Here is a 26,525-nt window from a genome sequence, read left to right on the forward strand (position 1 = left end):
CGAAGAGCTCGTAAAATAGGCCCTTGCAACAAAAGTCATCCTATTGGATGGCAAAATTATAATTGTAAAATATTTAAATCCTAATCTGCATTCTATACATGACAGATTTGAAAAATGTTGAATTAAAATACATTTATTATAAAAAAATATTAATTTTCTATTTTAGCTGTAGGTAAAATAAGTCTACCTGAAAAGGTTAACTTTTGATACGACTTATGTATTATTTTACTAATTATAAAATTTAAAGTGACATAGAAAATTAATTTGATTTGCATTCTGTAGGTCGTAAGTGAATTGTAAAATATTATTGTAAGAATTAAAAGTGTTAATGATCAAGTCAATATGGTCCCTATGAATGCAAATGCGATATATTCTATAGTAAAAAAATGACAATTATATTGAGTTTTTAAGACGTTAAGACAATCACATTTCAAATCATCCACTACAATGTCAGTAAAAAATGGTGAAAAGTTTTTGTTTTTTAAGTTTTTGTAATCTTCAACAATATTATTAATTCTTGTGATGATCCCTCCACTCTGTCTCATTTTTGAGCAAAGAATTCATTTGCCATCTGTCGGAGAACAGATGGAAAATGGCGCGAAATTCAAATTGCACGAAACTATGAGTATTGGCATTTTGCTTTCTTCACTGTTCGCTGTATCTGAAATTTGGGTATTTACAAAAATGAAGAAATATTCTTTAGTCGATTTGCAGGAAAATTCCAAACTCATTATGTGACTGAAGTTTGTTTATTCCCATATCCTTATATGAGGAAGGCGGGACCCTAGATGAAGCGATGGCGGAGGGCACGTGAAGCATTGTGGCGCATGCGATTCACTCTTATAACCCCGTGACGAAAAGAATCCCCCGATATAGTTACGTTCAACCCCCCTGATGCCAGTAGTAGTCTGAAGTGACTAGTCCGCACCGAGATTCCGGCGCGAAGTGTCGTTTCCTTGTCGCGGTGTGCCAAGTTCTAGATGGATGTCGCTGATTCGCCTCGTCCTCCTAGTACCAGCGGTTCTCCTCGCTATGCTTCACGTCCCGTCCCATGTGGAAGGTTAGTGACGTTAAACTTCGTGACTCGTTAACAAGTTCCGCCGCATGAAAATAAATATATCTAGAGTATATATAACTTCACCTACACACCGATAAAGGCATGCTTTATCATGTTGATGTGCGCGCTCCTGGGTACCATTCATCATCCTTCGTGATTAGTCAAAGCGGATTAGAAACTTCGAAAGAAAATATTGCATTTTACAAATGAGCCAACTCTTCTTCTTCTTCTTCTTCTTCTTCTTCTTCTTCTTCATCATCATCATCGTCTTTCTGTGGTGCACTACAAATTAAATTTCACTTTTTTCCCGCCCAGTGAACTTAATCAAATTAAATAATAACAGCAACCACCATCCGTACTCCTCTTGGAACCATTTTTTCCCGCCAAGATTCTCTAAGGGTTAGAACCATATAAAGTATTTTAAATTCAAAAAAGTGAAATTCATCCTCTCTTTTACAAAACAATTCATTTCATTAAAATATCCACTTCTAAGCAAAATTTATTTTTTATTTTCTAACTTCAATTTCGTAAAAAATGTCCTAGTGGAAGAAAAAAGGTTGAGAAGAAAACATCTTTTCATTTTTAAATAAATAAAAAAAAATTGTGAAATGTTTAATAAAGTGTGGTTAATAATAGATGTGAAAAAAGTTTATATTATAGAAAAATTTTTGTTGCAATATCGGAGAATAAAATAAGTCTCAAAGAATCTATAAAAACAGGTCAGGAAAAAATCGAGGTGTCTGTAATGAAAATATTTTATAGCTCTCCTCAATTTGACACGAGGGCAAAAGGAAAATAAAAATTAACTAAACCCCTTTTCTTTAATGGCATCGACTTGATTTTTTTATGAAAAAAATGCTAAATAAATTAACGGTGTCTCGCTTTTTTATATTCGCAACCAAAAGATAATTATTCACTTCTAATTTCAAAGTGATTTTAAACAGTGATAATTCTAACCAGATTTTAATTAATGGCTGTCATTTATTTTTCGAGAATTAGTTAAACTTTACTAATGTAAAATTGACTTAAAAGTTTTTTTTATTTTATAAAATATTTATTAGAACTCCTCAGTAAAAAGTTTGTCATTAAGTGGCAATAACTACATGGCAAAAAAAACTTTTTTTAAAATTAGATTTCAAATTACAAATAAATTCCCCTTTTTTATAAATATAGGATTAAAATTATTTCATTGAAAATAAGAGGAAAAAAATGCTTGTATCATTATAGGATGAATGACGAGGAGAAATATTTTTAAGAAATCGAATTCAGAGCTTATTTCCTCCCTGAAATTGTTTTCTTTTTTTTGAAAAATTGCCTTTTTGATATTTAATTTGGACTTTTATCATTTCTTTGTTATTTGAGATGAAAAGGCAATTTTAAATTACATTATTAAAAGTAATGATTCTAAAGCGTTTTTTATTAAATTTCGAAAATGTAAAAATGCTATAGAGGATTTAAATAGAGTTCTATACATAAGAAAAAAAAGAAATAATGGAGAGACAAAAATAAACCAAATGAAGATATTTTGAAGATAATAGCAATTTTTTTCTAATACAAAGAGTATAGAAAAATACAAAGAATCAAGTTTCCAGGACATAAAATTTAAATTTCAAAGATCTTTTTAAAATGGGTTAATCAAAACGCAAATAACGGGAAGTTAATGACTCAATCTTCTCACAAAAAATGTAGTAAACATAAAGAGTGAGAGAGAAAGAGAGAGAGAGAGGGAATTGTGCGCAACAAGCAACTTTTTGCAAGCTGAGTCCTTTAACATCTCTAGAAAAGTAGTGAACTGTCTCTGTGTATGGTTTTACTTTAGTGTACAACCAGAGTAAAAGGAATCCTTGTTTATTTCTTTTCTTTTACATTTCTTTTTATTTTCTTTCTGCTTCTTGGTTCTTTATCTCGCGTAATTTATCGAATGAGCGTCAAATTGCCTTGGGCCATAGCCACATCGTGAACACGGGTCTCGAGTTAATCGTGGAATAGAAGGCGACTTTGGCAGGGTCAAAGTTCCTCGATTTTCCTCAGGCGACATAGGTCGAACAAAAAACAAGAAAAAAAAGGAGAAAGAAAATTCTCAGTTTATACAAGGAACTCCCACAACGTACGTCGAGCCCTTCTATTGTTGATTAGCTTTAGACGGCCATGTGAAAATTTATTTTTTTTCTTGTACATTACCATACCTAGACGATCATGATTGAGTCATCCAAATTGATGTGAACTATTGTTCCGTTCACGTCCATTGTGCGTGGGGCAATGGCCATTAATATACAATACATGATCAACTCTCCTTGCTTCAGAATTTCATTCAATGACTACCCTTCATATCATTAATCAAAGACGTTGGAAAATTGATTGTAATGTATATAATGTTTTTACTAAAATCAAAAAGTTATAATGGTATACGTTGCAAATAATTTGATCATAAATTATATTTCGAATCTAAAAACAAACAGTCATAATCCACAAACCTCTCTTAAAATTTAAATCAAAAATTATTTATTACTTTATTTAATTTTTTTTTTTTAAATTTAATTTATCGTTTTTTTTAACACGTAATAACAGAATTTCAAAATATGTAAAATACAAAATTAAAAAATAGTCCTTTTCCTCCAAAAACATATTTAGTACAGGAAAGAACTAATTCACTTGAATTAACTATTTAGTCAATTTTTTACAGAAATAAATACCTAGATTTAAAAAAATCAAAATGGAAATTTGAAAACATTTCAGTTATAAAATTTATAATTTTTTAAATACTATATCAATTTTCTAAAATTCAAAATTCAGTCTACTCAGAAAGAACCCATATTAATTGTATAATTTTATATAAAATAAATTATATTTTATGAATAGAATGAAACAGATTACATTTATTGAATTTCCATATTAAGATTATTAGAAAAAATTTCTTTAGTTTAGTTAAAAAGCGTAAAATTTTCAAATAATATAAATTAGGGGAGAATAGAAGTTATATGATCCTATAAATAATTTGTGTCAATATTTTTGGAATATTAATTAAATTCTTTTATGGCAATCGAAAAGTTTCTCTCTACCTTTAACATAAATTCATTTGTAAAGTAATCAAACCCATTAAGAGAAAAATAAGAACAAATGTGAGTATTATTACCTAAATTTAAATATAATTTCCCGGTCTGAGAACTATAATGAATTAAAATGATTGAAAATAATTAAAAATAGACATTAATTATATGAACGACAAAATCAATCCTAATTAGTGGACTACTAAAAGTATCGCTATACTTAATATAAAAAAACCGTTGTGGTTTTTTCTCTTTGGTAAAATTTTTATGAAACAGATGCATCACTCAGGGCTCGAAGTAGGTCCGTAAATCCTGAAAAAGTCCGTAACATTGCTTCAAGTCCGTAAAAGTCCGTAATTTTATTCAAAAAGGATGAAAAGTTCGAAAAATTGTACGTTATAATTTGAAGAATTTTAGAGAAATTATAAATGATTGCAGAAATTCAATTATTTTTAAAAGTAATAAAATTCTTCGCAAAAATTCAATTATGTTAAAAATTTTTTTTAAATTCTCGTCGAAATTTCAATTATCTTTAGAAATATTAAAATTCTTCTCCGAAATTCAATTATTTTCAAAAAATCTAAAAAACATTGTCAACATTTCAATTATCTTTATAAATAAACAGCAAAATTCTTCGACAAAATTCAATTATTTTCAAAAAATTTAATTAAAATTCATTAAAAAATTTCGATTAATTAATTAATTATTAAATCCATTGCAAAATTTGAATTATTTTCAAAAGTAATAATATTCTTAGCAAAAATTAAATATTGTTCAATATCTACTATTTTCATAAAATTTACCAAAAGAATTTAATTATTAAAAAAAAAAATTTAATAAAATTCTACAAATAGGACTTTTAATTATTTTCAAAAAATAATAAAAATTTCACAAGAATTTCATTAATAACAGATTTTTTTTTATAAATTTCTTCGCAATCATTCAACTATTTTCATAATTAATAAAATTTTTACCGCGATTCAATTATTTTCGTAAATAATAAAATTCTTTTTAGGAATTCAATTATTTTCAATAGAATTTTAATCGAATTTCTCGAAAAAATTCTTAAAAATTTTATTAAAATTCGTCCAATGAATTTAATTATTTAAAAATTTGTTGATAAAATTTTTAATAGGAATTGAATTCCAAGAAACATTTAATTATTCAATAAATTATATATTTTTGTATTTTAATAATTGAATTCTGGTAAAATTTTCTCATAAACATTGATTTAAAAATAGATTTCAGTTAAAATCTTAGATTATAATAATTTAATTCTTTTCGAAGAATTTCATTAAAATTTTAAAAATAATTGAATTTTATTGAGACACTTTTTTGAAAATTGTCTTAAAAATAGTTGAATTTCTACTATAAAAAAAGTTTTATCAAAACTTTTTAAAATGTTTGAATTTCTGCTAAAATTCTAAAATTTTTGAAAATAATTGAATTCCTGCGAAGAATTTTATTAAGACTTTTGAAAAATAATTGAATCTCTGCAAAGATTTTTGTTATTTTACGAAAATATTTAAATTCTTGCGAAAAATTTGATTAAAATTTCTGAAAGTAATTGAAGATCTGCTAAGAATTTTGTTATTTTTAATTTATGCCAAGAATTTTATTAAAATTTTTAAAAATAATTGAATTCCTGGTAATTTTTTACAAGAATTTAATTATTTTTGAAAATTTTAATTTAAATTATTCACAAGAATTTAATTATTTTCATAAATAAAAAAATTCAATGCAGAATTTCAATTATTTTTAATACAATTTTAATCAAATTTCTCGAAAAATGTAATTATTCTTAAAAATTTTATTAAAATTCGTTGATAGAATTCAATTATTTGAAAATTTGTTGATAACGATTTTTTATGAGAATTGAATTTTAAGAAACGTTCAATTATTCAATAAATTATTTACTTTTTATTTTAATAATTGAATTCTAGTAGAATATTCCAATAAAAATTGATTTTTATTTAATAAAAATGATTTTCAGTTAAAATTTTAGATATAGGTAATAATTGAATATTAAAAGCAATATAGCGTGAATTTTAAAAAATAATTGAATTTTGTAATTAATTTTTTTGAAAAAGTTTAATTGAGTTTTTTTAATATTATTTTTAGTTTCTATTTTCTAATATTTATTTAATTAAAGAATTTACGAATAATTGAAATTTCGTAAAATTGAATATTGCGTAAAGAAATGAATTTGAAAATTGTCAAAGAACTTTTTTGTAAATTAATAAAAATAATCGATGTAAAGAAGAATTTTAGATAAAAATTCTTAAAAATATTAATTGAATAATGATTTTATTTATTATAAAATATTTGTATTAATAATTATTATTAATTATTATAAAACATGAAGAAATCGATGAATTCGAGTTGAAGACTCGGAGTTATCAATTTTTTCATGTTTTATAGTTATGAAAAATTGAATTTCTAGTTTTAAGTAAAATGTTCTCTTATTTGATTCGGTCTGATTCTATTTTTATCAGTTTGTTCGTAAATGGTCCGTAATTTTTAATTTTTGGTCCGTAAAGTCCGTATTTTTAAATACTTTCACTGCTTCGAGCCCTGATTACTTTAAAAAAAAGTCACTCTAAATTAATCACTATCGACAAAATATAATAAATTTTTGTATTCTATAATTATTATGCGCCAATTTTTAAATACTAAATTTTTAATAAATTCGATTTGAGAAAAAAACGACCGTCTATAATTACAAATATATATAAGAAATCAATATTGACAACATTGTTTTTATTGATTTACGTTTTAATTTGCATTTATGTACGCAAATTTATACAAATTAGTACACGTTCACAAATTGGGACATTTATCTCAATGTAATTAGTAATCATTTGTAAAGTTACAAAAATTACACTTTATTGTACATAAATTACAAAAATAACACATTTGACATTATATTATAAAATGATATAAATTCAAAATACATATAAAGTCTGATTGTAATCAACGATTATTGGCAAAGAATGATTTATTAATAAAGTTAAAAGGGAAGAAATAGGTGAAATAAAAATACTGTTTGCAAAAACTTTGATAAATCGTATGGGGGTCAGTAATTAATGGAATGAAGAAATAAACATTAAATTTTTTTTTTGCAGTGGGTTATTATGTTTATAAAACGAATTAAACATAATGCCATACAAGCTTTTTCGACATCAGAATATAGGTTGAGACCAATCAATCGTAGAAAGATAAATGTATTTTGAAAAATCGGCTTTCTTAAAATTAAAATTCTTTTGAATATTATGATGAGGAGCTTCTGTGGGAGTAATAACAAAGCTAAAGAGCAAATATTTATGAGAAAAGATGTAGGAAAAAATAATTTTAAAGGCTATGTGCATATAATGTTTAACGTGAAAGAACTACTGGATTTCCAATTCCAATATAGATGTATTTGTATTATTATTTATTATTGTTTATTAATTTGAGTATCAGAGTTAAATTACCTTTTTCCGAACGTATTATTGTTGCTTATAAGTTATAAAAGTTTGTAATTACTTTATTACTTAATAATTGCAGTGTATGAAAAAATGTTTGTTTTCATGATAATATAGTAATTAAAAGTAGAATAATGAAATACTGCCACATAATTTTTTTCATTTGAATGAAAATACATAAACTTAAATACATGAATATCTTTCATATTTTCCATATTTTTTGTTGATGGCTCACTATGGTCATGAGGAAATGTTTCAAAGCAAAATTTAAATTTGTTTTGTACTTTTTATCAGTCAAAGACCTAATTTCAGCTCATTAAAAGTCATAAGGGTTCTTATGCTGCTGAAACTTTTTTCCTGGTCATAATTGAAATTTTCTCAAAGCATATATACGTTTAATGAAACCTATCAATTTTATTTCATCTACGAAATAGGTTCGAAAAAAGGAAAAAACGAGCCTTGAATTTAATTTTCAGAATAATAAGCTTATGAATTAATTTTCAAGTTGAGAGTATATTAATATAAACTTTAATATCAATCGAGGTGAATAGTCTTCCCGCCTTTTTATTGGGTTTCGTAAGTAATAAGCTTTTAAATAAATAAATTATGAAATTAAACACATAATTAGATTGCGTTTTCTAAAAGAGAATTCAGGTGTTAATATCAAAGAGCATTAAATTGTTCGTGTTGGAAATTTTTTTTCTTCTTAAAATCGATATATTGTCTCTTATCGTATTTATTGTGATAATTAGGTTCGTTGAAGTTTCCGGTGGAATCGAATTGAGAGTCCGATAGGATACTTCATGCGGTAGATATCGAGAACACTTCTTCTTTCTTTCGGTCTGACGAAACCCTTGCACTATCTACTTACTTCTTTTCTCCTGTTCTCGACAGCATTGTCGACCGTTTCGTTGAACGGATCAAGCTTTACGAGCGCCGACTTGGTGCGCCAGCAACACGATCGAGTTCTTTACTTGGAAAAAAAAGAAAGGTGAAAGTTTTACAGCATTTGAACGTTAAACATTTTACCTAGATGGCTAATAATCCAAAAGTGGTTACAAAAAGTTCACTACAGTGAGAAATTCTATACTTCCAAAGAAAACGTTTCTAAGAATACACATTTTCCTAAAGTCTTCACTTTTCCCCATATTTTACAACCGGAAACTTTAATTAATCTGTTGTTAATAAAATTACTGTCTCATAATTAAAAAAATTAAAATTCTAAATTTTCCTCTCACCTCCATCTTAAGTAGATTGTAATTTTGAAATTAAATTCACTGAATAACTTGAAGTTTTACATTAAGAATTCCTTTTTATGTAATGTGCAAGAAAACCTTTCATGTGCCATTCTTTAGTATTTTTATGCACAACATAAAAAGCATTTAAATAAAGTAGTTATATTTCCTGGCAAGAAGGATGCGAAATAAGAAAAGGAGTTGGATTTTACGCAGCGTCGGAAATCCTTTCTTGAAAATATGGCTATATATCCTTTTTGCTTTGAGACACTGTTATTTTCAGCAGACGATTTATTTCAAGCTCATCGTTTCTCTAGATGTGTTACAATCTGGAAAATATCAGAAAAAAGGGAACTTTTTTATTCTCTTTTTAAAAAAAATATTTTCTATTTCCAATCAAAAAGAAATTTTTATCAATCGTTATTTCTGTCTATATCACAAAAGAAATTAGAAAACAGATATTATCTTTAAAGGGAAAATTAATTAAATATTCTACGTAATTGTCATGATTGATTAAATCTAAAAGCAAAAATATTGGAGAATTATAACGAATATTGTATATACTATTATAATAATAAATTATGAGAGTTAATCAATAACTTTCAGTCTGGAATTTTTAATTTTAGACCAATTATCATCACAACTATTATAAATTTAGCACAATGTAATAAAATGAATTTTTAAATATATTAATTCGTACTATTTATTTTTTTATTTTTATTAATTATAAATTGAAATAAATATAATTTTTATAAAGAATGAAAATATATTTTTTCAAATTTTATAATATAAGGAATATAATTTATTAAAGTTGCTTTGCTGACAAGTACCTAATATATTATGACATAGAGAATTCAGGGAAAGTCAGGAATTGTCAGGAATTTTTATTAAAAATACTGAAAAACATTAAATTTTTAGAATTTTGTGTCTTTTTTGTTTGACTCATAAACTATAAAATTACGATGAATTCTAATACAAAACCTTCAATTTTTTCAATTTCTGACAAAACATTCTTTTTAAATAACTTAAATCTTGAACAACTATCATAAAATAAATAAATTATTTAATGAATAATTTTACTTAAATATTTCAAAATTAATTCAATTTTAAAAAAGTTGCGTTTACAATTTTCATAAATAAATGAACTTCAAACGGTTTCAAATTAAAATTTTATAAAATTTCAATGTTGAATGAATTTAATTCAAAATTTTAATGAACTTAGATTTTTGAAAAAGTTTAATAATTCAAAATCTTCTAAAATTAGTTAAATTTGTCAATATATAGCTAGGTATTTAATTATTTTCAAAAGTAATAAAATTCTTATCACAAAATTCAATTCTTTTCAAAATTTACAAAAAAAACCAATTATTATCTTTATAAATTAAAACATACTTCTTCAAAATTCAATTATTTTTAAAAAATTTAATAAAATTCTTGTCAAAATTCAATTATTTTCAAAATATTTCTTGATTTCAATGATTTTCAATATCTACTATTTTAATAGAATTACCCAAAAGAATTTTATTTTTTAAAAACAATTTGAATAAAATTGTACGCAAACATTTAATTATTTTCATAAGTAATAAAAATTTCACAGGAATTCAAAAATTTACAATTTTTTTTACAAGTTTCTTCTCAATAATTCAATTATTTTCAGAAATAATAAAACTCATCGCAGAGTTTAAATTATTTTTAATACAACTTTAATCAAATTCATTGAAAAATGTAACTATTCTAAAAAATTTTATTAAAATTCGTCAAAAGAATTCAATATGTAAAAATTTGTTAATACAATACTTTATAAGAATTAAATTTTAAGAAACATTTAATTATTCAATAAATAATTTACTTTTGTATTTAAATAATTGAATTCTCGCAGAATTTTCTAATAAAAATTGATTTAAAAATTAATCTTAGTTTAAATTTCAGATAATAATAGAATATAAAAAGAATTTTTAAGAAGTTACAGTAAAAATATTGTTTATAGATTATTATAAATCGATTTCTTAATTATTATAAAACATTAAGAAATCGATCGTTATCTTTATGTATTATAACAATATTTTAAAAGTTGATTAATTTCAAAAAGGTTTGAATTTTAAATTTTTGAAAATCTTAATTCCTATGGAAAAATAATAATAATTAATTATTTAAAATATTTAAAAAAGAAATTATTGTTTTCGAATAATTTTACAATTAAAGATATTCGTAAATAAATTTAACAGAACATTTTTTTCAATAAAATTTTTTCCTTTATTTTCTAAATTATTTCTAAAAATCATGAAAAAATACCTGCATATTTTCGATTTGTCAAACAATATTTTTTGAAGAAAACAAAATAAAAGTATACACAGAAACTAACTTCAAATTGAAGACAGAATAAATGAAAGAATACGGAGATTAATATAGTTGATTGTTTGGTAGAAAAATACTTTCTTTTTTGTGAAAAGCTTGCAAGATCTAATAATTGGTTGTAAGTAGATGAAAATAGTTATTTATGATACAAGTGCGTAAAATCGTTGATTATACGAGTGTGACGTTTGCAGCTCGAGCCGAAGGCGAGTGCTGCAAGTCACACAAGTATAATCTGATTTACGCACGAGTGTCATACAAAATTTTTTGCAACACTAAAACAACTAAACTTGCAGCAATATTGCCAATATTACTGAAAGTTTAGGTGTAGTGGGGGAACTGTTAAATGAAGTTTTCTAGAAGCTAAAATAAAAATGTGATTGTAAATTGTTGTTTAAAAGCTTTAATTCATGGTTTCTCATCAAACAGTCACAAGAATGCGTAAAGTAATCATTTTACGCACTGAAAATCACTTTACACACTGGAATTCACTTTACACACTGCTAGCGGTGTGTAAAGTAACACTTTACACACCGCTATAAAATGAAGTACTTTACACACAGTTTTCTGTGTGTAAAATTCAATTTTACAGGTTAGTGTTGCAAAAAGAAATTTTTGCCACATGTGAAATTTTGCAATGAAACATTCAAAAAAATTTTTAATAAAAATGATTCGTTATTAAGGTATTATATCAGATTTATATTCGAGAGATGTTTGTTAGATGTCATTAAGTGATAGTTGCATGATCGCATAAGGTTGTTTAAGCAAACAGCTTTTAGTAACAGCTGCAGTAAAATACTCTAATTCTCCATTTACTGACATCTTGAGCTAGAACTTTTCAACTGCGTTTAATTGCACAAAAAAATTGCAATCTCAATTACTGTATTACTAATGTAAATAAAAATTCCAAATACTTGCATTAGAAAATGCATTGCATTTCTTTACTTAAACTAATTGGATAAATTATAATTAATGATTGAGTTATATTAGTAATAAATGGCTTCTTTATATTCCATGTCAAAGTTATAAATATTTATTGAAAGGGAATTTAAATATAATATGCAATCTTGGTACATGTTTATTGAATTTGTCAGCTGGATTACATTTTCCATCCAGTTTCAAGTTACTCTTTTATATGATATCAATGTGCATTGCAGATGTGTTAATGCAATTTACTTTTAAATGACGAATAATTGAAGTTGAGAAGTGTAGTGAATGGATTTCATTAAATAAAATCGATATCATGTTTATAATAACTATACGTATCTAACCATTCTATGGAAAGTTAAACATGTGTAATGGTAATTATCTTTCGCACTTAAAGCTTATTATTGAAAATCCTCTTTTCATCGTGCATCATATTTTATTCTGTTTATTCATCGTAAATACGACAGTAATGTCGTTTTTCCCTCATTATGTGGTGAAAAGCAGCCTTTTGAAATTGCCCTATTTTATATACTTTGAAACTAATTAAAAAAAAAAACCAAACAGTCATTAATTATTTTTTATTGTTAAAAAATTTTGTAAAATTTTACCAAAAGCGTAAAGTTAATGTTGTTATTATTGTTTTATTTAAATGATTTTTTTTAAATAATGTGAATATTATTACGTATTCCTAAATATCTAAATAAATATGACCTTTGGTATTCGTGTTCCTACTGTTGTTTGTAGTTTCTGCAGAATTCTTGTTTTGCATTGCTTGTTTTCATAATCTTCAAAGATTATGAAAATGACATGAATTTAAAAATACCTAATTACTTCAAATTTGGATCAGTAAATCGTGATTCCAGAAGCACGAAAGGCAAATTATGTAGTTGTGACCTATGCAATTTAGTAAGAAAGCCGGGACACATTAGCTTTGTGCAAAAAATAAATTCATGACTAAAGAAAAGAAGAAAACATTGCATAAAATGCCGATTAAAAATATTTGTATGTAAACAAAATTTTTATTGTACACGAAATTTGGAGAATTATATTACAAATGATTTAACTAAAAAGATAGAAGAAATATAATCTTCATTTCAACGAATTCTTCTACTTATTATGCATAATTTATTCTTATATATGCTATCAAAAGTAAAATTTTTTATATAAGAAGATTATTCTCTCTCATACATCGGCGCATATTAGTTAAAACTTAATAATTATATATACATTTATTATTAAAATTCTCCAATTATTAATTTTACTTAAATCCATTGTTTATGATATTAAATTCTGAAAAAATGTTCTTAATATTTTATTATCTTCGATTCCTTTCTTCTATTATTTAATTATATGTCTGTCAGTTTGAATAATTTGTTAAATAAAAAATGCACTAGTAGTCGGACACTTAAAGATATATTCTTATATTATGCATTTTTTCTTGAAAGCAAATAGTTACAGCTTTTTTAACCATATTATCAATTAAAGGAGTATTTTAGGATTAAAAATCATTTAAATTTTTTACAAATACTTGAGTATTTTATAAAATATAAGCATTTTAATAAAAAATCACGAAAGCTTCAGTAGTCGGACACTTTTTTCTATAGTCGGACATCAGTCAGATATTTTGGATTTATAAAGTAAAAAAGATAATTTTTTAATTGCTTCCAGCTGGGAAATTGAATTAAAGCTTATTGGAAGTTGATTAATAATATAATATTTAAATCATATAAGTTTTAATATTTATTATTAATTATCAACAAAACTTTGTGCTACACTCAGTGCGCTGCTCGAAAATGGTTGTATCCATAGTCGGACACTATGCTTTTTAAAATAATAGATAAAAAAACATTTGGTTTAAATATATTGTACAATAACACTATTTTCATAAAATATAAACTACACACATTCGTCCAGTATATTCTTTAAAGTAATTATCACCGTTACTGTCCGCCTACACCTGCACTTACCCTATAATATAGAATATTTAAAAACGAAAAAAATTTATAAATAATCTTTATATTTTTACTATATATTTACCTATTCAAATTTCATAGCAATGCTACTAGAATAATTATTTAATTAAAATTATAATTCACTGCTGTTAAATTTACTCAAATCACCATTTTCCTAATACTTCAGGTTGATTGAAACAGAATTTTAGAAATACAAATCAAACGAATTTCAAATTAATTTTTGTGTATGAAATTATTATTATAATATTGTACAAGAACTAAATTCAGTTTCTATGTTTTTTTGTTAAAAAAATATTTAATATTTTTTAAAATCAAATCATTGGTATTTGGTTACCTTTTTTTTGTTAGTTCCATTTTTCGAGGTAATAACTCGAAAATTGGTGTAGTCAGTTTTTTCGCTCATGCACCACTTGTCGATGGTTAAGTGTTTTTGTTTATTAAACGTCAAACATAGATGCCAAACTTTTATTTATAACGAAAGGAAGAATTTGTAAATTTTGAAGAAAAATGAAAAAAGTACAGAGAAGAAAAAACTAATCTCTCCAAAAATTTACAACTTACAGATAATCAACAAAAAAAAACGAGGTAGATGGAAAAAAATCATTAATAGAAAAATGCATTATTTAAAACTAAAAATTTTGTACTATGTCGTTTAATTAATTAGGAGTTGATAATAAAAGTTTATTTCATACATTTACAAATTTAATGTTACTTAAATTTATTTATTTTTTCAATTAATGTCTAAATAACACATTTGACTTAATTTAATTTATTTATCTTAAAAGTTTAAAAAAAAATATATATATACCATTATAATAATCGTAAGTTTCCCTTTCCGTTAGCAAATTATCTGCATGCATTTGTTTGTTTTGAAAATTAATTTTTGTGGGTTAAGTATTGGCATTTTTTATATGTTTAAATGTCAAACTTTTCAATAGTTATGTTCTATACTACTGTGTTTAAGACAATTTTTAACTTGACAACTATCATTTAATCTAAAGGTAAATATTTTTCTATAATTTAATGTTAACATTATTTCAATATTATTAAAAAAAGTTATTTGATATAATTTACATTCAATTGAATTTTGATAAATTTCTTAATTACAGAATATTTAGTTTTTTAACTTTTAAATAATTTTTTAACTTGCAAAACTATTGCAAAATAATTGTTAAAAATATAATATTTATTTTTTATAATTTTTGACAGATATAATTATTATTTGAAATAATTACTCTATATTATGAAAGACTACAACATAAATTTAAATTATCGAAATATATTTTACAAAATAGTAATTTAATACAATTCATGTTTAATGTCAAAAGCTAAATGAATAATTTTTTTCTTTTTAATTTCTAGAATAATTAAAATTTGTGTAATCAAAATTGTTTTTAATTTTAAAATTATTTTGAAAATAAAAGTATAAAATATGTAACAATTTTTGCAAAATTCAATTTTCTTTGTACAACAGGAAAGTTTAACAGTAGGGGAGAGTGGGGCAAAGGCGCTAGGTTTACATTTAACGATGTATATTTTTTAAATTATGCAATTAATTTATGCGGTCTTTGTTTTTCATTATTCTAAAACTAATCAACAAGAAATTTTAATAGTTGTTATTTAGTATATTATAATTATAAATACATTGTTTAATAAAATTTAAAAACAATGCAAAAAATGCCTTTGCCCCACATGCTGGGGCAGCGACGTTTTAGCTTATATTTCTAAAAGAAAGCATTTATAAGCCTTAAAAAAATAAACAAGTGATATTTATTAGTATATATAATTTACGAAACATAAGGTTAACAACATATTATTAAAAGAATTAAACTATTTAAATAAAAAATAAAAACTTTTAGTGATTTTAACCTTATATTGCGAATTAATACATAGAAAATTCGAATATTCAATTGTTTTTAACCAAATTATGTTCAATATTGCCTTTGCCCCACATAACAAACTTTTTTTTACTTTAAATTTAAAATATTTAGATACACTGAGAAAACTGGAGAGTCAAATTCAGAGGTTCAAAAAGTGTATGTTTCCTTTGCTTATGAAGAGAGTTGAATAGTCCTTCTAAAATAAATTTTGAATTGATAATGGAAATCTACTTGTATATTCTCTCCCATTATATCTGAGGGTTAAAAGTTGCGCAGAAAATGTGTACGATCTGATGCGCGCGAAATTATTTTTCTGACATTTTATGTATTTAATTTAGGGGTTAGGTTGCCATATTTATTTATTTCGCGCCGGATAAGGAAGGGATTTCTCTAGATGGTTAATTTGTCCCTCTGTTATAAACTCATTTTCCCTCCAAGAGAAATGGCACGAATATCTGTCAATGGTGTATTTGAACATTTAGATTGTTATCCAATAGCTAACTCTCAAATATGAACGATTTGTCCCTCCAGATGTTTAGTCCAATACTCCAGTTTTCTCAGTGTACAAAATTAAACTAAAACACCACGCCAGTTGTGTAGAGAAATATTTAATTAATTTACATGTTACGTTTTTAAAAATTAAATACTTACACTTATGTTTTAAAAAATAAAAGTTTGTTCAGTAAAATTATCATTTTATTTTTGCAAAACAATTTTTTTGTTATATTTCTTTAAATATTTGATATTTTTAGGTTTTTCTTTTTTTAATCAATTGGTCTGATTGCATTCCAACTTAATTTTTAATACCAATTGGAATAGACAGAAAATAAAAGAGATATTTTAAAAAACGTCTTTGCCTCGCATAGCGTTTTTGTCCCACTCTCCCCTAGTAATATTATTTTAACAAAATTTATCGGATTCACTTGATATTCGTTTCTAATGCATTAAATTTAAAAAACTCAAAATAGAACTTTCTGACTTTCTTCTAATTTATTGGATTCAGTGACTTCTGGTGTGAATTTGGTAAAGTTTTAAAATGATTAATTTCTATGTTGAATTCGTGATTTTGAATTTAGAAAATTTGATGTTAATTTAATTCTTTTTTTGTTATGCACGACAAAAAATATTTACCTGGATAAACTACAGATTTCACTTTATTAGCGAAATTTTTCAGTGCTTCAATTAATACTTTCGCTATTCTAGAGAAACTTATCGCTGTTTCAAGTAAAACTTCTTTCAGTGTATAATAATTATTATTTCTTTAAAAAGTATTTAAATTAAAATGACTTTATATTGTTTAAAATAAGCAATGCAAAAGATAAAATTCGCTCAAAAAATAATTTTTCACCTACAAAAAAGAGGAATTTTTGTTTATATTTGAAAGTTTTTTTAACTAAAAGATGAATTTTAATCTTCCTTCTTTGATTGAAATTATTCCTCTCAAATTGAAACAAATTTATACTGGAAAGAAGATTTTTAAGTTGTTTTTTGTTTTTCTGAACGTAGCTTCAAACTGTTTAACCCCTTGGCTGTCAACGAGATTTCCATTGTTTGGGCCAAAAGTGTGTTGAAAAAATTTTTAATGGATTTTTATGAAACTTGGTACCTTAAGGTTTCTGGGGTCGCTGATTACGAATCTGACATCAATTTTTCGAAATTCAAAATGGTGGATCCAAGATGGCGGAAATTTTTCAAAATTCGTCGAATTTGATGGAAACTTGTTACTCGGGGGTTTTAAGGGTCGCTGATTACGAATCTAACATTAGTTTTCCAAAATTCAAAATGGCAGATCCAATATGGCGGACAACGAAATAGAAAATTGATCAGATTGGCTTGAAACTGAATACTTGGGGATTTTTAGGGTCGCTGATTACGAATCTGAAATCAGTTTTTCAAAATTCAAAATATCTGGTTTAATATGGCGAAAATTTTTTAAAATTTATTGAATTTGTTTGAAACTGGTTAATCTGACATCAGTATGGTAATTTTTGGTGAAATCAAATTTCGATAAATACCCTGAAAAAATAATGACAGATTCGTAATCAGTGACCCTAAAAACCCCCCGAGTATTCAGTTTCAAGCCAATCTGATCAATTTTTTATTTCGTTATCCGCCATATTAGATCCGCCATTTTGAATTTTGGAAAACTAATGTTAGATTCGTAATCAGCGACCCTTAAAACCCCCGAGTAACAAGTTTCAAGCAAATTCGACGAATTTTGAAAAAATTTCCGCCATCTTGGATCCGCCATTTTGAATTCCGAAAAACTGATGTCAGATTCGTAATCAGCGACCCCAAAAACCCCCGAGTACTACGTTTCAAGTCAATCTGATCAATTTTTTATGTTGTTGTCCGCCATATTGGATCCGCCATTTTGAATTTTGGAAAACGAATATCATATTTGTAATCAGCGACCTCGAAAACCAGCGAGTAACCGGTTTCAGGAACATTTAAGAAGTTTTTAATCACCTTTTTTAAGATGCGCATATATGCGTCATGAACCACTTTTGGCCAGTTTTGTTTTGCGCATATATGCGTCAGCGACAGTCAACGGTTTAAAAAGTGACATTTAATAGAAAATATAACAGAGGAAAATCCTCTCAATTAGAGAAGAAAAATTTAGTGCCCACATATAAGAGGAAAAAATGCTGCAAAAAAAGAGGAATCGTCTAAAATTGAAAACATTGTTTTTTCGGTGTATCATTTTTCTGGTGTCATTTTTGTGGCTCTTTATTTTAACATTTAGAAGCGGAATTAAAGTCATATTCCTTTTTTGAACTCTGTGAGTAAAATATGTAGACCTCTTTTAATATGTGTTCGAGTTTAATGGGAAAGTTTTAAAAAATATTTGTTAATCCCGAAGAGAGGAGAAAGAGAGAACTGTGAGGATTGGCATTTATGAGTAAAATAAAAATTATTTTGCCATTACGCACGCAGAATGTTGAGAGGGAAGGAGGACTATGAGGGTCGTTGGTACTTATGCAGATTACAAATCGGCCTAGAGAACCTTTTATTTCGGCGCTTGGAGTGGACAAACGTGAATAACGTATATCGAACTTCCGTCCAACTAATTTATGGCGTTGGGGATTAGGGGAGTAAAATAGAGGGAGACCGGAAAATGGCAATTCTGCAGTGCGGGTAACTGTAGCTTCCTCGATTTCTCTGTCCCTGTGTCTCTTTCTCATTCCTCGCCTCTCCCCTTCTTTGCCACCGACTCCCACGCCAACCCCTCCACTCTTCTTTTATCTCACCCAACCCCCAGCAAGTTCGAACGCTTAAGAGGTTAGCGTCTCTCGTTTGGTCGGGGTGAAATATCACTACTAAGAGAAAGAAACGGTCAACTCCCTCGGGGTTGACAAAAACACGGGTAATAAAACTCCAGCCCCTCTCTCTCTCTCTCTTTCTTTTTCTCTTATTCACTTCTTTTTCTTTTGGTCCTGAACGAAGCAGACGACCCGTTCGAACGATTACCCGCTCCAGAAAGTATCTGTGTGCATAACCTTTGTTAAAAGAGATTGCACTCCCTACTGATTCACCGTGGCACCGCTTCTATTTCACTGTGCGTCGCTGCACAGAATCGACCAAATCGTTATTCGATTTCAGAGAAAACGTTTTATCCCCATGATCAGTACTCTTCTTATACGTTTCAGTTATCTATTGCCTATTCTATTAACGAGAAACGGTTTCCATTCAACCACGGGTTTTTCCACATTACTTTTTTTTTTGTATGTGAATGTGTGTGTGTGTTTGTATATGTGTCAATGGTATGGGTCGAGAGCGTTGACGTTGAAAATGTCAGAGAATTTTTTGATTGAAAAATTTTTCTGCAATTTTCCCGTCAAGCTGTGAGAAATTCCTTTTTTTCTTTGTTTGTTAATTGATTATAAAAACGTTTCGATTGTATTATAAAACAGATATTAAAATATTCCTGTGAATTTTCAATTTCTTTTAAATTATTCGTAAGTAAGAACTTTTGTGCATTTATATTTTGATTGTATTTTATTTTCTCGAAACTATTGATTAAAAATAACCTACTTTTTATGTTCCTTACTTCAAGAATTAAGAAATCATTTGCTTTTCAAAATTTTACCTCCCCAGTAAGAAGTAAAAAATTGAGAAGAATTGAATATTTTTAACTTTTTACAGAAAATGTTAAATTATCAATTTTTTTTAACTCCATTACTGTCCAATTTCTATGTATTCCTTTTTTAGGCAAAGATTTCTTGAAAGTGAATTCCAATCAATTCCGTTTTAATATTTCTTTAATTTTTGAATTTTTGTGAATTCCGAAATACAGTGTGATACTCGATAAGTTCAATTCCTGTCTATTCCGTTTTAATATTTCGTAATTTTTTAATTCCTTTGAAGTTTACAACACTTTGAGATAAGTGCTTCAAAAATCCAATTGTCATAGTACAGTTAAAACAGTTGAGCGGACAAACTGTTTTTCTCCGACAATGAAACTTGAGGGTTTAAATCTTCAGACCGACAAATTTTTTTTCCGCTTAAAATATTAAAACGGTATTCAAAAGAATAAACTTAGCTTCTTTTCGGCTTCTCCTAGGGCTCGAACTAGGTCCGTAAATGCCGTAAAAGTCCATAACTTTGCTTGAAGTTCGTAAAAGTCTGTTTTTTTAATAAAAGGTCCGTAAATTGAACAATATAATTTGGATAATTTTAGAGAAATTTCAAAAGATTGTAGGAATTCAATTATTTTGAAAAGTAATAAAATTCTTCTCAAAAATTCAATTATGTTCAAAATTTTTTTTAAATTCTCGTAAAAATTTTAATTATCATTTAGAAATAATTAAATTCTTCTCCCAAATTCAATTATTTTCAAAACTTTTAATAAAATTCTACACAAATCTTTAATTATTTTCACAAAATAATAAAAATTTAATAGAAATTCAATTATTTACAAATTTTATATAAATTTCTTAGCCATAATTCAATTATTTTCATAAATAATAAAATTTATGTCAGAATTTTGATTATTTTTAATATAATTTTATACAAATTCCTCCAAAAATTTTATTAACATTCATCAAAAGAATCCAATTATTTAAAAATTTGTTGATAGAATTCTTTATGGGAATTCAATTTTTCGAAACATGCAATTATTATTCAATAAATTGTTTTTTGTATTTAGCTAATTGAATTCTAGTAGAATTTTCTCATAAAAATTGATTTAAAAATGGAGTTCAGTTAAAATTATAGATTATAATTAAATATTAAAAGCATTAGAGCGTAAATTTTTAGAAATAATTGAATTTTGAAAAAGTTTCAGATTAAAATCTTTGAAATTTAGAATTTTTCATATTTTTAACTAACAACTCTGTGGAATTAATTTTTATTGAGAAAGTTTACACGGAGAAAACTGGATATTCAAAAGTAGATATTGAAAAAATATATATTAACTCTTAACTCTCTGATGATGCTAACGACCGTTATCGTCAAAAATCGTCATTCTGGGCGCCTGGTGGGGACTATGGGATTTACGTTCTTTGGCAATAGAGTGGGGATAAGTTAGCATCAGCAGAGGGTTAACATCAAAAATATTAAACTTTAATATCTAGATATTCAAATCACATGCTAGATATTAACACTTAACATCCAGATATTTACTTTTAATATCTAGATAGCTGTCCCTATGTTAAAGAATAAAAATATTAAACTTTAACATCTAGATATTTACATTAAATATCCATTTTTCTCCGTGTAATTGCAGATTTTTTTTATATTATTTGAATTTTTTATTTTCTAATATATATTTAATTGAAGAATTTATGAATAATTGAAATTTAGTAAAATTGAATATTGTAAAAAAATGGATTTGAAAATTGTCAAAGAACTTTTTCGAAAATTATTAAAAATAATCGATTTAAAGAACAATTTTAGTTTAAAATTATTCTTGAAAATAATAATTGAATTGATAATGATTTTATTACTCCGTCATCTTTAATAATTATTATAAAACATGAACAAATCAATTACTCCGAGTCAAAGACTTGGAGTTATCGATATCTTCACCCGTGTAGAAATTTCCCCATTTGTCCCTATCTCTAGTAGGGACCTCGCTAGATTCTGACTAGAATCTCTAGTCTAGAAAAACTAGTCGGGCTTCAATCAAATTCTAGTTAGATAATTCAGACTGGAAAAAACTCACTAGGACCTTATCGATTTCAAACTAGACAAACTAGTGTACAAGTATGACATACATAAATTATCTTTCTATAGATATAAATAATTCAGATTAATAGATAGAAAAACTTACTAGCATTATTTATTAAAAAATTTTGCATATTATTTAATTATTTAATTTTTTAACATTTTTTAAACAAAATTTTAAATATTGTAGAATATTTTTACAAAAAATTCCAATAAAGCAATTTTATTAAATAAAAATCTTTTATTTAATATGTAAATTAAAAGAATAAAACATAAATAAATATTAATTATGTGGGTATAACTAATTTTTATTACCTAAATATTGTAATATTATTCGTAAAAATAATTTTTTTTTAAAAAGATATGTATGTGCAATTATACTTTAAAATGTTTTTCACAATTAATGCAAGTATTTAATAATAATTAAAAAGATGCTATAATATTATAATTATAATAATTATAGTAAATATAAAAAGCACTGCAATTAGTAATGTTTAATTTTTCAATAATGTCATAATTAATTATTATTAACTATCATTAGGAATGCAGAGTTAAATAAGAGTGATGAATAATAACTCCCTAAAATTCAAAATATTATGAATTAATTATATCTATAACGTTATTGAAAAATTAAACATAACTAATTTATTACATTACTTTTTATATTTTTATATTTACTATAATTGTTTTAATAAATAATAATAATAATAATAAATAATATAATAATAAATAATATATTACAATATTTATTTATGGTTTATTCTTTTTTAATTTACTTAATAAATAAAAGATTTTGTTTAAATAATTAAAAAATTAAGTAATCAAATAATATGCAAACTTTTTTAATAAATAATGCTTGTAAGAATCATCTAACTAGAATTAGATTGGAACCCGACTAGTTTTTCTCGACTAGAGATTCTAGTCAGAATCTAGCGAGAGCCCTACTAGAGATAGGGACAAATGGCGGAATTTCCAAACGGGATGTACTTTAAGCGGAAGTCCATCCAACCTATCATGGCCGAGAGGTATGTGTATCCGTCTGGTGTCCCCAAGGTCCAAGGTTCGAACCCTCATAGGCACGAGATTTTTCGTGTGCAACAATCATTAATAATGTTAATATGAATGGAGAATTCAATTATAAATAAGTTAAGTTGAAAAATAATAATTTTTAAAACCGGTAGAAGTGAACTAGAACTTCTAGTCGGGGCCCTATCAACTAGAGCGTGACAAAATCGACTAGAACCCCACCAGTTTCTCTAGTTGGAGCCCTTTTTCAAATGGGGTAAACTGGTGAGGTCCCCACTAGAACCCGACCACCATTTCTACACGGGCATGTTTTATACTTATGAGAAATTTAATTTATAGTTTTAAAAGTAAAATGTTCTTTTATTTGATTCGAGCCTTGAGGCTTCTCCAAATGAAAATGAAAAGAATTGGTCAGAAACGGAATTCAAAAGAATTAAAAATTTCGAATTCTTATTAATTCCTTACTTCTTATTGGGTCTACTCCAGCAAAAAGATTACTAATTACTAATATAAATTAATTAAAACAACAGATTTGATAACATTCTCGGTATTTATATGTATATGAAAACTAAGAATTTGATATACCTTAAAATTTGGTTATTTTTGATGATTGAATTATCCGCTGAGATATTTCGAATATAATTTAACTTATATGTTAGGCATAAAATATGATACTACACAATATAATAATTGAACATCCCAGTTGGGTATAACGAAGGACTATATTTTCATTTAATTTAGAATACGACTATGTGTGAGTGGGAAAGCATACTTTACCTATGTACTTTTGCATATCCCATATGCGACAGTAGAGAAAAGCAATATTCAGTGCAGTAACATTTTCTCTCGACCAGCGATTCATCTGATTCTATCTGATCCACAGATTACTGTGGCTGACTATTACCAGCATCCTGCATAAGCAATTGCAAACCAAGCCAATTTCATGTTCTCATTTCACACGGAAATGATTTTGTAGATACATTATATTAAATTTCTATGTATATATATGTATATATGTTTTCTTTAATAAAGTTATTCATTTTTTTCATTCATATAATAATGAAAGGAAATTTAATGACAAATATAATAGATCTCTAATGATATAATATTCTTCATCTTGTTTTATTTCTTTTTGCGTAAACTAGGTCAATTTCCACACTTTCTCATCGAAAATAAGCCACTTACGTATATATGTCAAAACGAATGAAAACATAAATTAGGGTGGATTTTGATGTTTGCTAACTGGGTGGGGAAAAAAACTTTTTTTTTTGGTACCGACTCAATATTTCTTCTCTATGTACAAAAAGAATGTATGTATGGATTAATTAAGTATTAGAAAAATAAGAGCTTCTGCTGATGAAGGAAGACGCATTTTATGAGCAATGGTTATTGCTTATTTTTCAAACTAAATATGGTATATTAGCTGGAGACACGTAGAAGGTATTATTTATTTGACCTCGATTTTATTCTTTTTCTGATATCAAAAACTAATTAAAGAAAACACTCTTTTACGGAATTGGACTTTTTTTATGTCTATTATTTAATTCTGTTATGATTTCACATTATTTAAATCATCTCTGTTAAATATTAGATATCCGTTAATTAAACAATTCTTTAACAGATATTGTCTGTTCACTAATTAAATATTATTCAGTTATAGAAATTTTTAAACTTTTACGTTTATTTTATTATTTGTCTATTTTTATAGAAAGTTGGATACAAAATAAAATACGATTATTCCTCTCTGTGGAATAATCGAATAGTAATCATTTTTTCAAACAAGAATTAATAAAGAGTAAAGAAAAATTATAGCAGCTTCGTGATACTTTAAAATTTAGTGGTTAATCACAAAAAAAATTTATATTTATTCCAATTTGACAAATGAAATGTCTAATAAATAAATAATTAAAAATACTTATTTTAAAAAAAGAATAAGGATTCTTAAATATTAATTGGAGAATGAAGGTAATGAAAAGGAATAAGATAAAAAATAAAATCTGTGATGAAATAAATCTCAAAGAGAAAACCGAGCTCTCTTTAAGATTCCTAAATGTATAATTCCCTTCTAACCGATTTAAATTAAAAAATTCTTTAGAAAAACGTACTTCTTGAATGATTTCAAAAAGATAATGAATAATAAATGGCGTTGTTAAAATTCCTTAGAAATTGGTTACGAACTCAGAAAAAAGAAGAAAATCAGATTACTAAATACTATTCGCATTCATAACGTGAATTGTAAATATTTTGAATTTGACGACGTCACAATCAAATAAATTGTAATTTCTATAATATCAGTTTTTTTTAAATGTCTTCGAATAACTTTTTTTAAAAAGTAAATCAATAAAAAATTTCTTTCAATTTGAAATCATTTTAAACACTTATATACAGTATGGTCTAGAAGTTGCAACTGTAAAGTTTATGAAGTGGTAACCTCGGCATTACCTATCGACGGTAATTGGAAGCAGGTTCATTCGGCAAGTAACAGTTCGGCTCGTTAGAAGTAGAAACTTTTCAACGAAATCGCACAAACTCGTTTACCCTCTTACGAGGTAAACGAGTCAAACTCGGTATTCCACGAGCAAAAGAGAAACTTCAAAGTGAAGCTAAAGCTACATTTGTCAATGGCTAGCTCTCTTTCTCTCTCATTGAAACTAAATGAGGCAAAACACTCTGTTTCGATGTAGAATACAAAATAATACAAAATCTCTATTCAATTTCTTTTAGAGAATCATTATTATTTTCTTTTCGCTTAAAACAGTTTAGTATATTATTTATTCTTATAAAGTACACCCACCACTAAACTTATTTTAAAATCACACAAAAAATTTAAAAACAATAAAGACATAAAAATCTTAAAAGAATTAAAGATGATTTTAATACCCATTAACATTTTTTCAAGAGTAAATTAAAGAGTGAAAGTAAGATATGATTTTATTATCAATATCCGATACGAAAAGTAATAAACTTTTGAATACGTATCTATAATTGTTAAATTTTATTAAAACAATTTTTTCACTCCTCGTCAATTTATCAAGATCTTTTAAATTTATCCCGCAGAAGATGAGATTATATCTTCTTTGAAATATAGCAGTCATTGATCAAATAAAATTAAGTGTCTTGGTTTAAAAATATTCGTCTCAGAATTTATTAATTATCTTAATAAATATCTTTTGCCTCGATAGTAAAAAAAACATCAATGAGAATAATAAAGCTATGACTTGGATTATTAATTCGTACAACATCAACTCTGGATACTGAACTAGACTTCCCTTTAACCAAAGCTATTGTCTTTTCCTTCTTCCAAAGTTCCTCTTTATTGTTTCCTATCCCCCACAGTAAGAACTTTATTATTCAACTTCAAAAATAGAAATGCAATTCATTTTGAAGTCAAAAAAG

General features: G+C 25.9%; 1 protein-coding gene across 4 annotated transcripts in view; it reads left to right on the forward strand.

Annotated features, from left to right (window-relative positions):
- LOC122503896 (lachesin-like) overlaps positions 1 to 26,525 on the forward strand; it is a 270,773-nt gene that overhangs the window by 149,054 nt on the left and 95,194 nt on the right. For 3 of the 4 annotated variants that reach the window (XM_043614659.1, XM_043614678.1, XM_043614669.1), the window contains exon 1: positions 929 to 1,060. The exons of the other annotated variant lie outside the window; for it this stretch is intronic. In XM_043614659.1, coding sequence (XP_043470594.1) covers positions 985 to 1,060 — 76 coding nt within the window. In that variant the 5' untranslated portion in view covers positions 929 to 984. Of the gene's footprint in view, positions 1 to 928; positions 1,061 to 26,525 lie in introns of those variants that run through there. 4 annotated transcript variants of the gene reach the window in all.

The sequence above is a fragment of the Leptopilina heterotoma genome, unplaced genomic scaffold (assembly GCF_015476425.1).
Source record: "Leptopilina heterotoma isolate Lh14 unplaced genomic scaffold, ASM1547642v1 Lhet_11, whole genome shotgun sequence".
In the NCBI taxonomy this organism is placed as follows: Eukaryota; Metazoa; Arthropoda; class Insecta; order Hymenoptera; family Figitidae; genus Leptopilina; species Leptopilina heterotoma.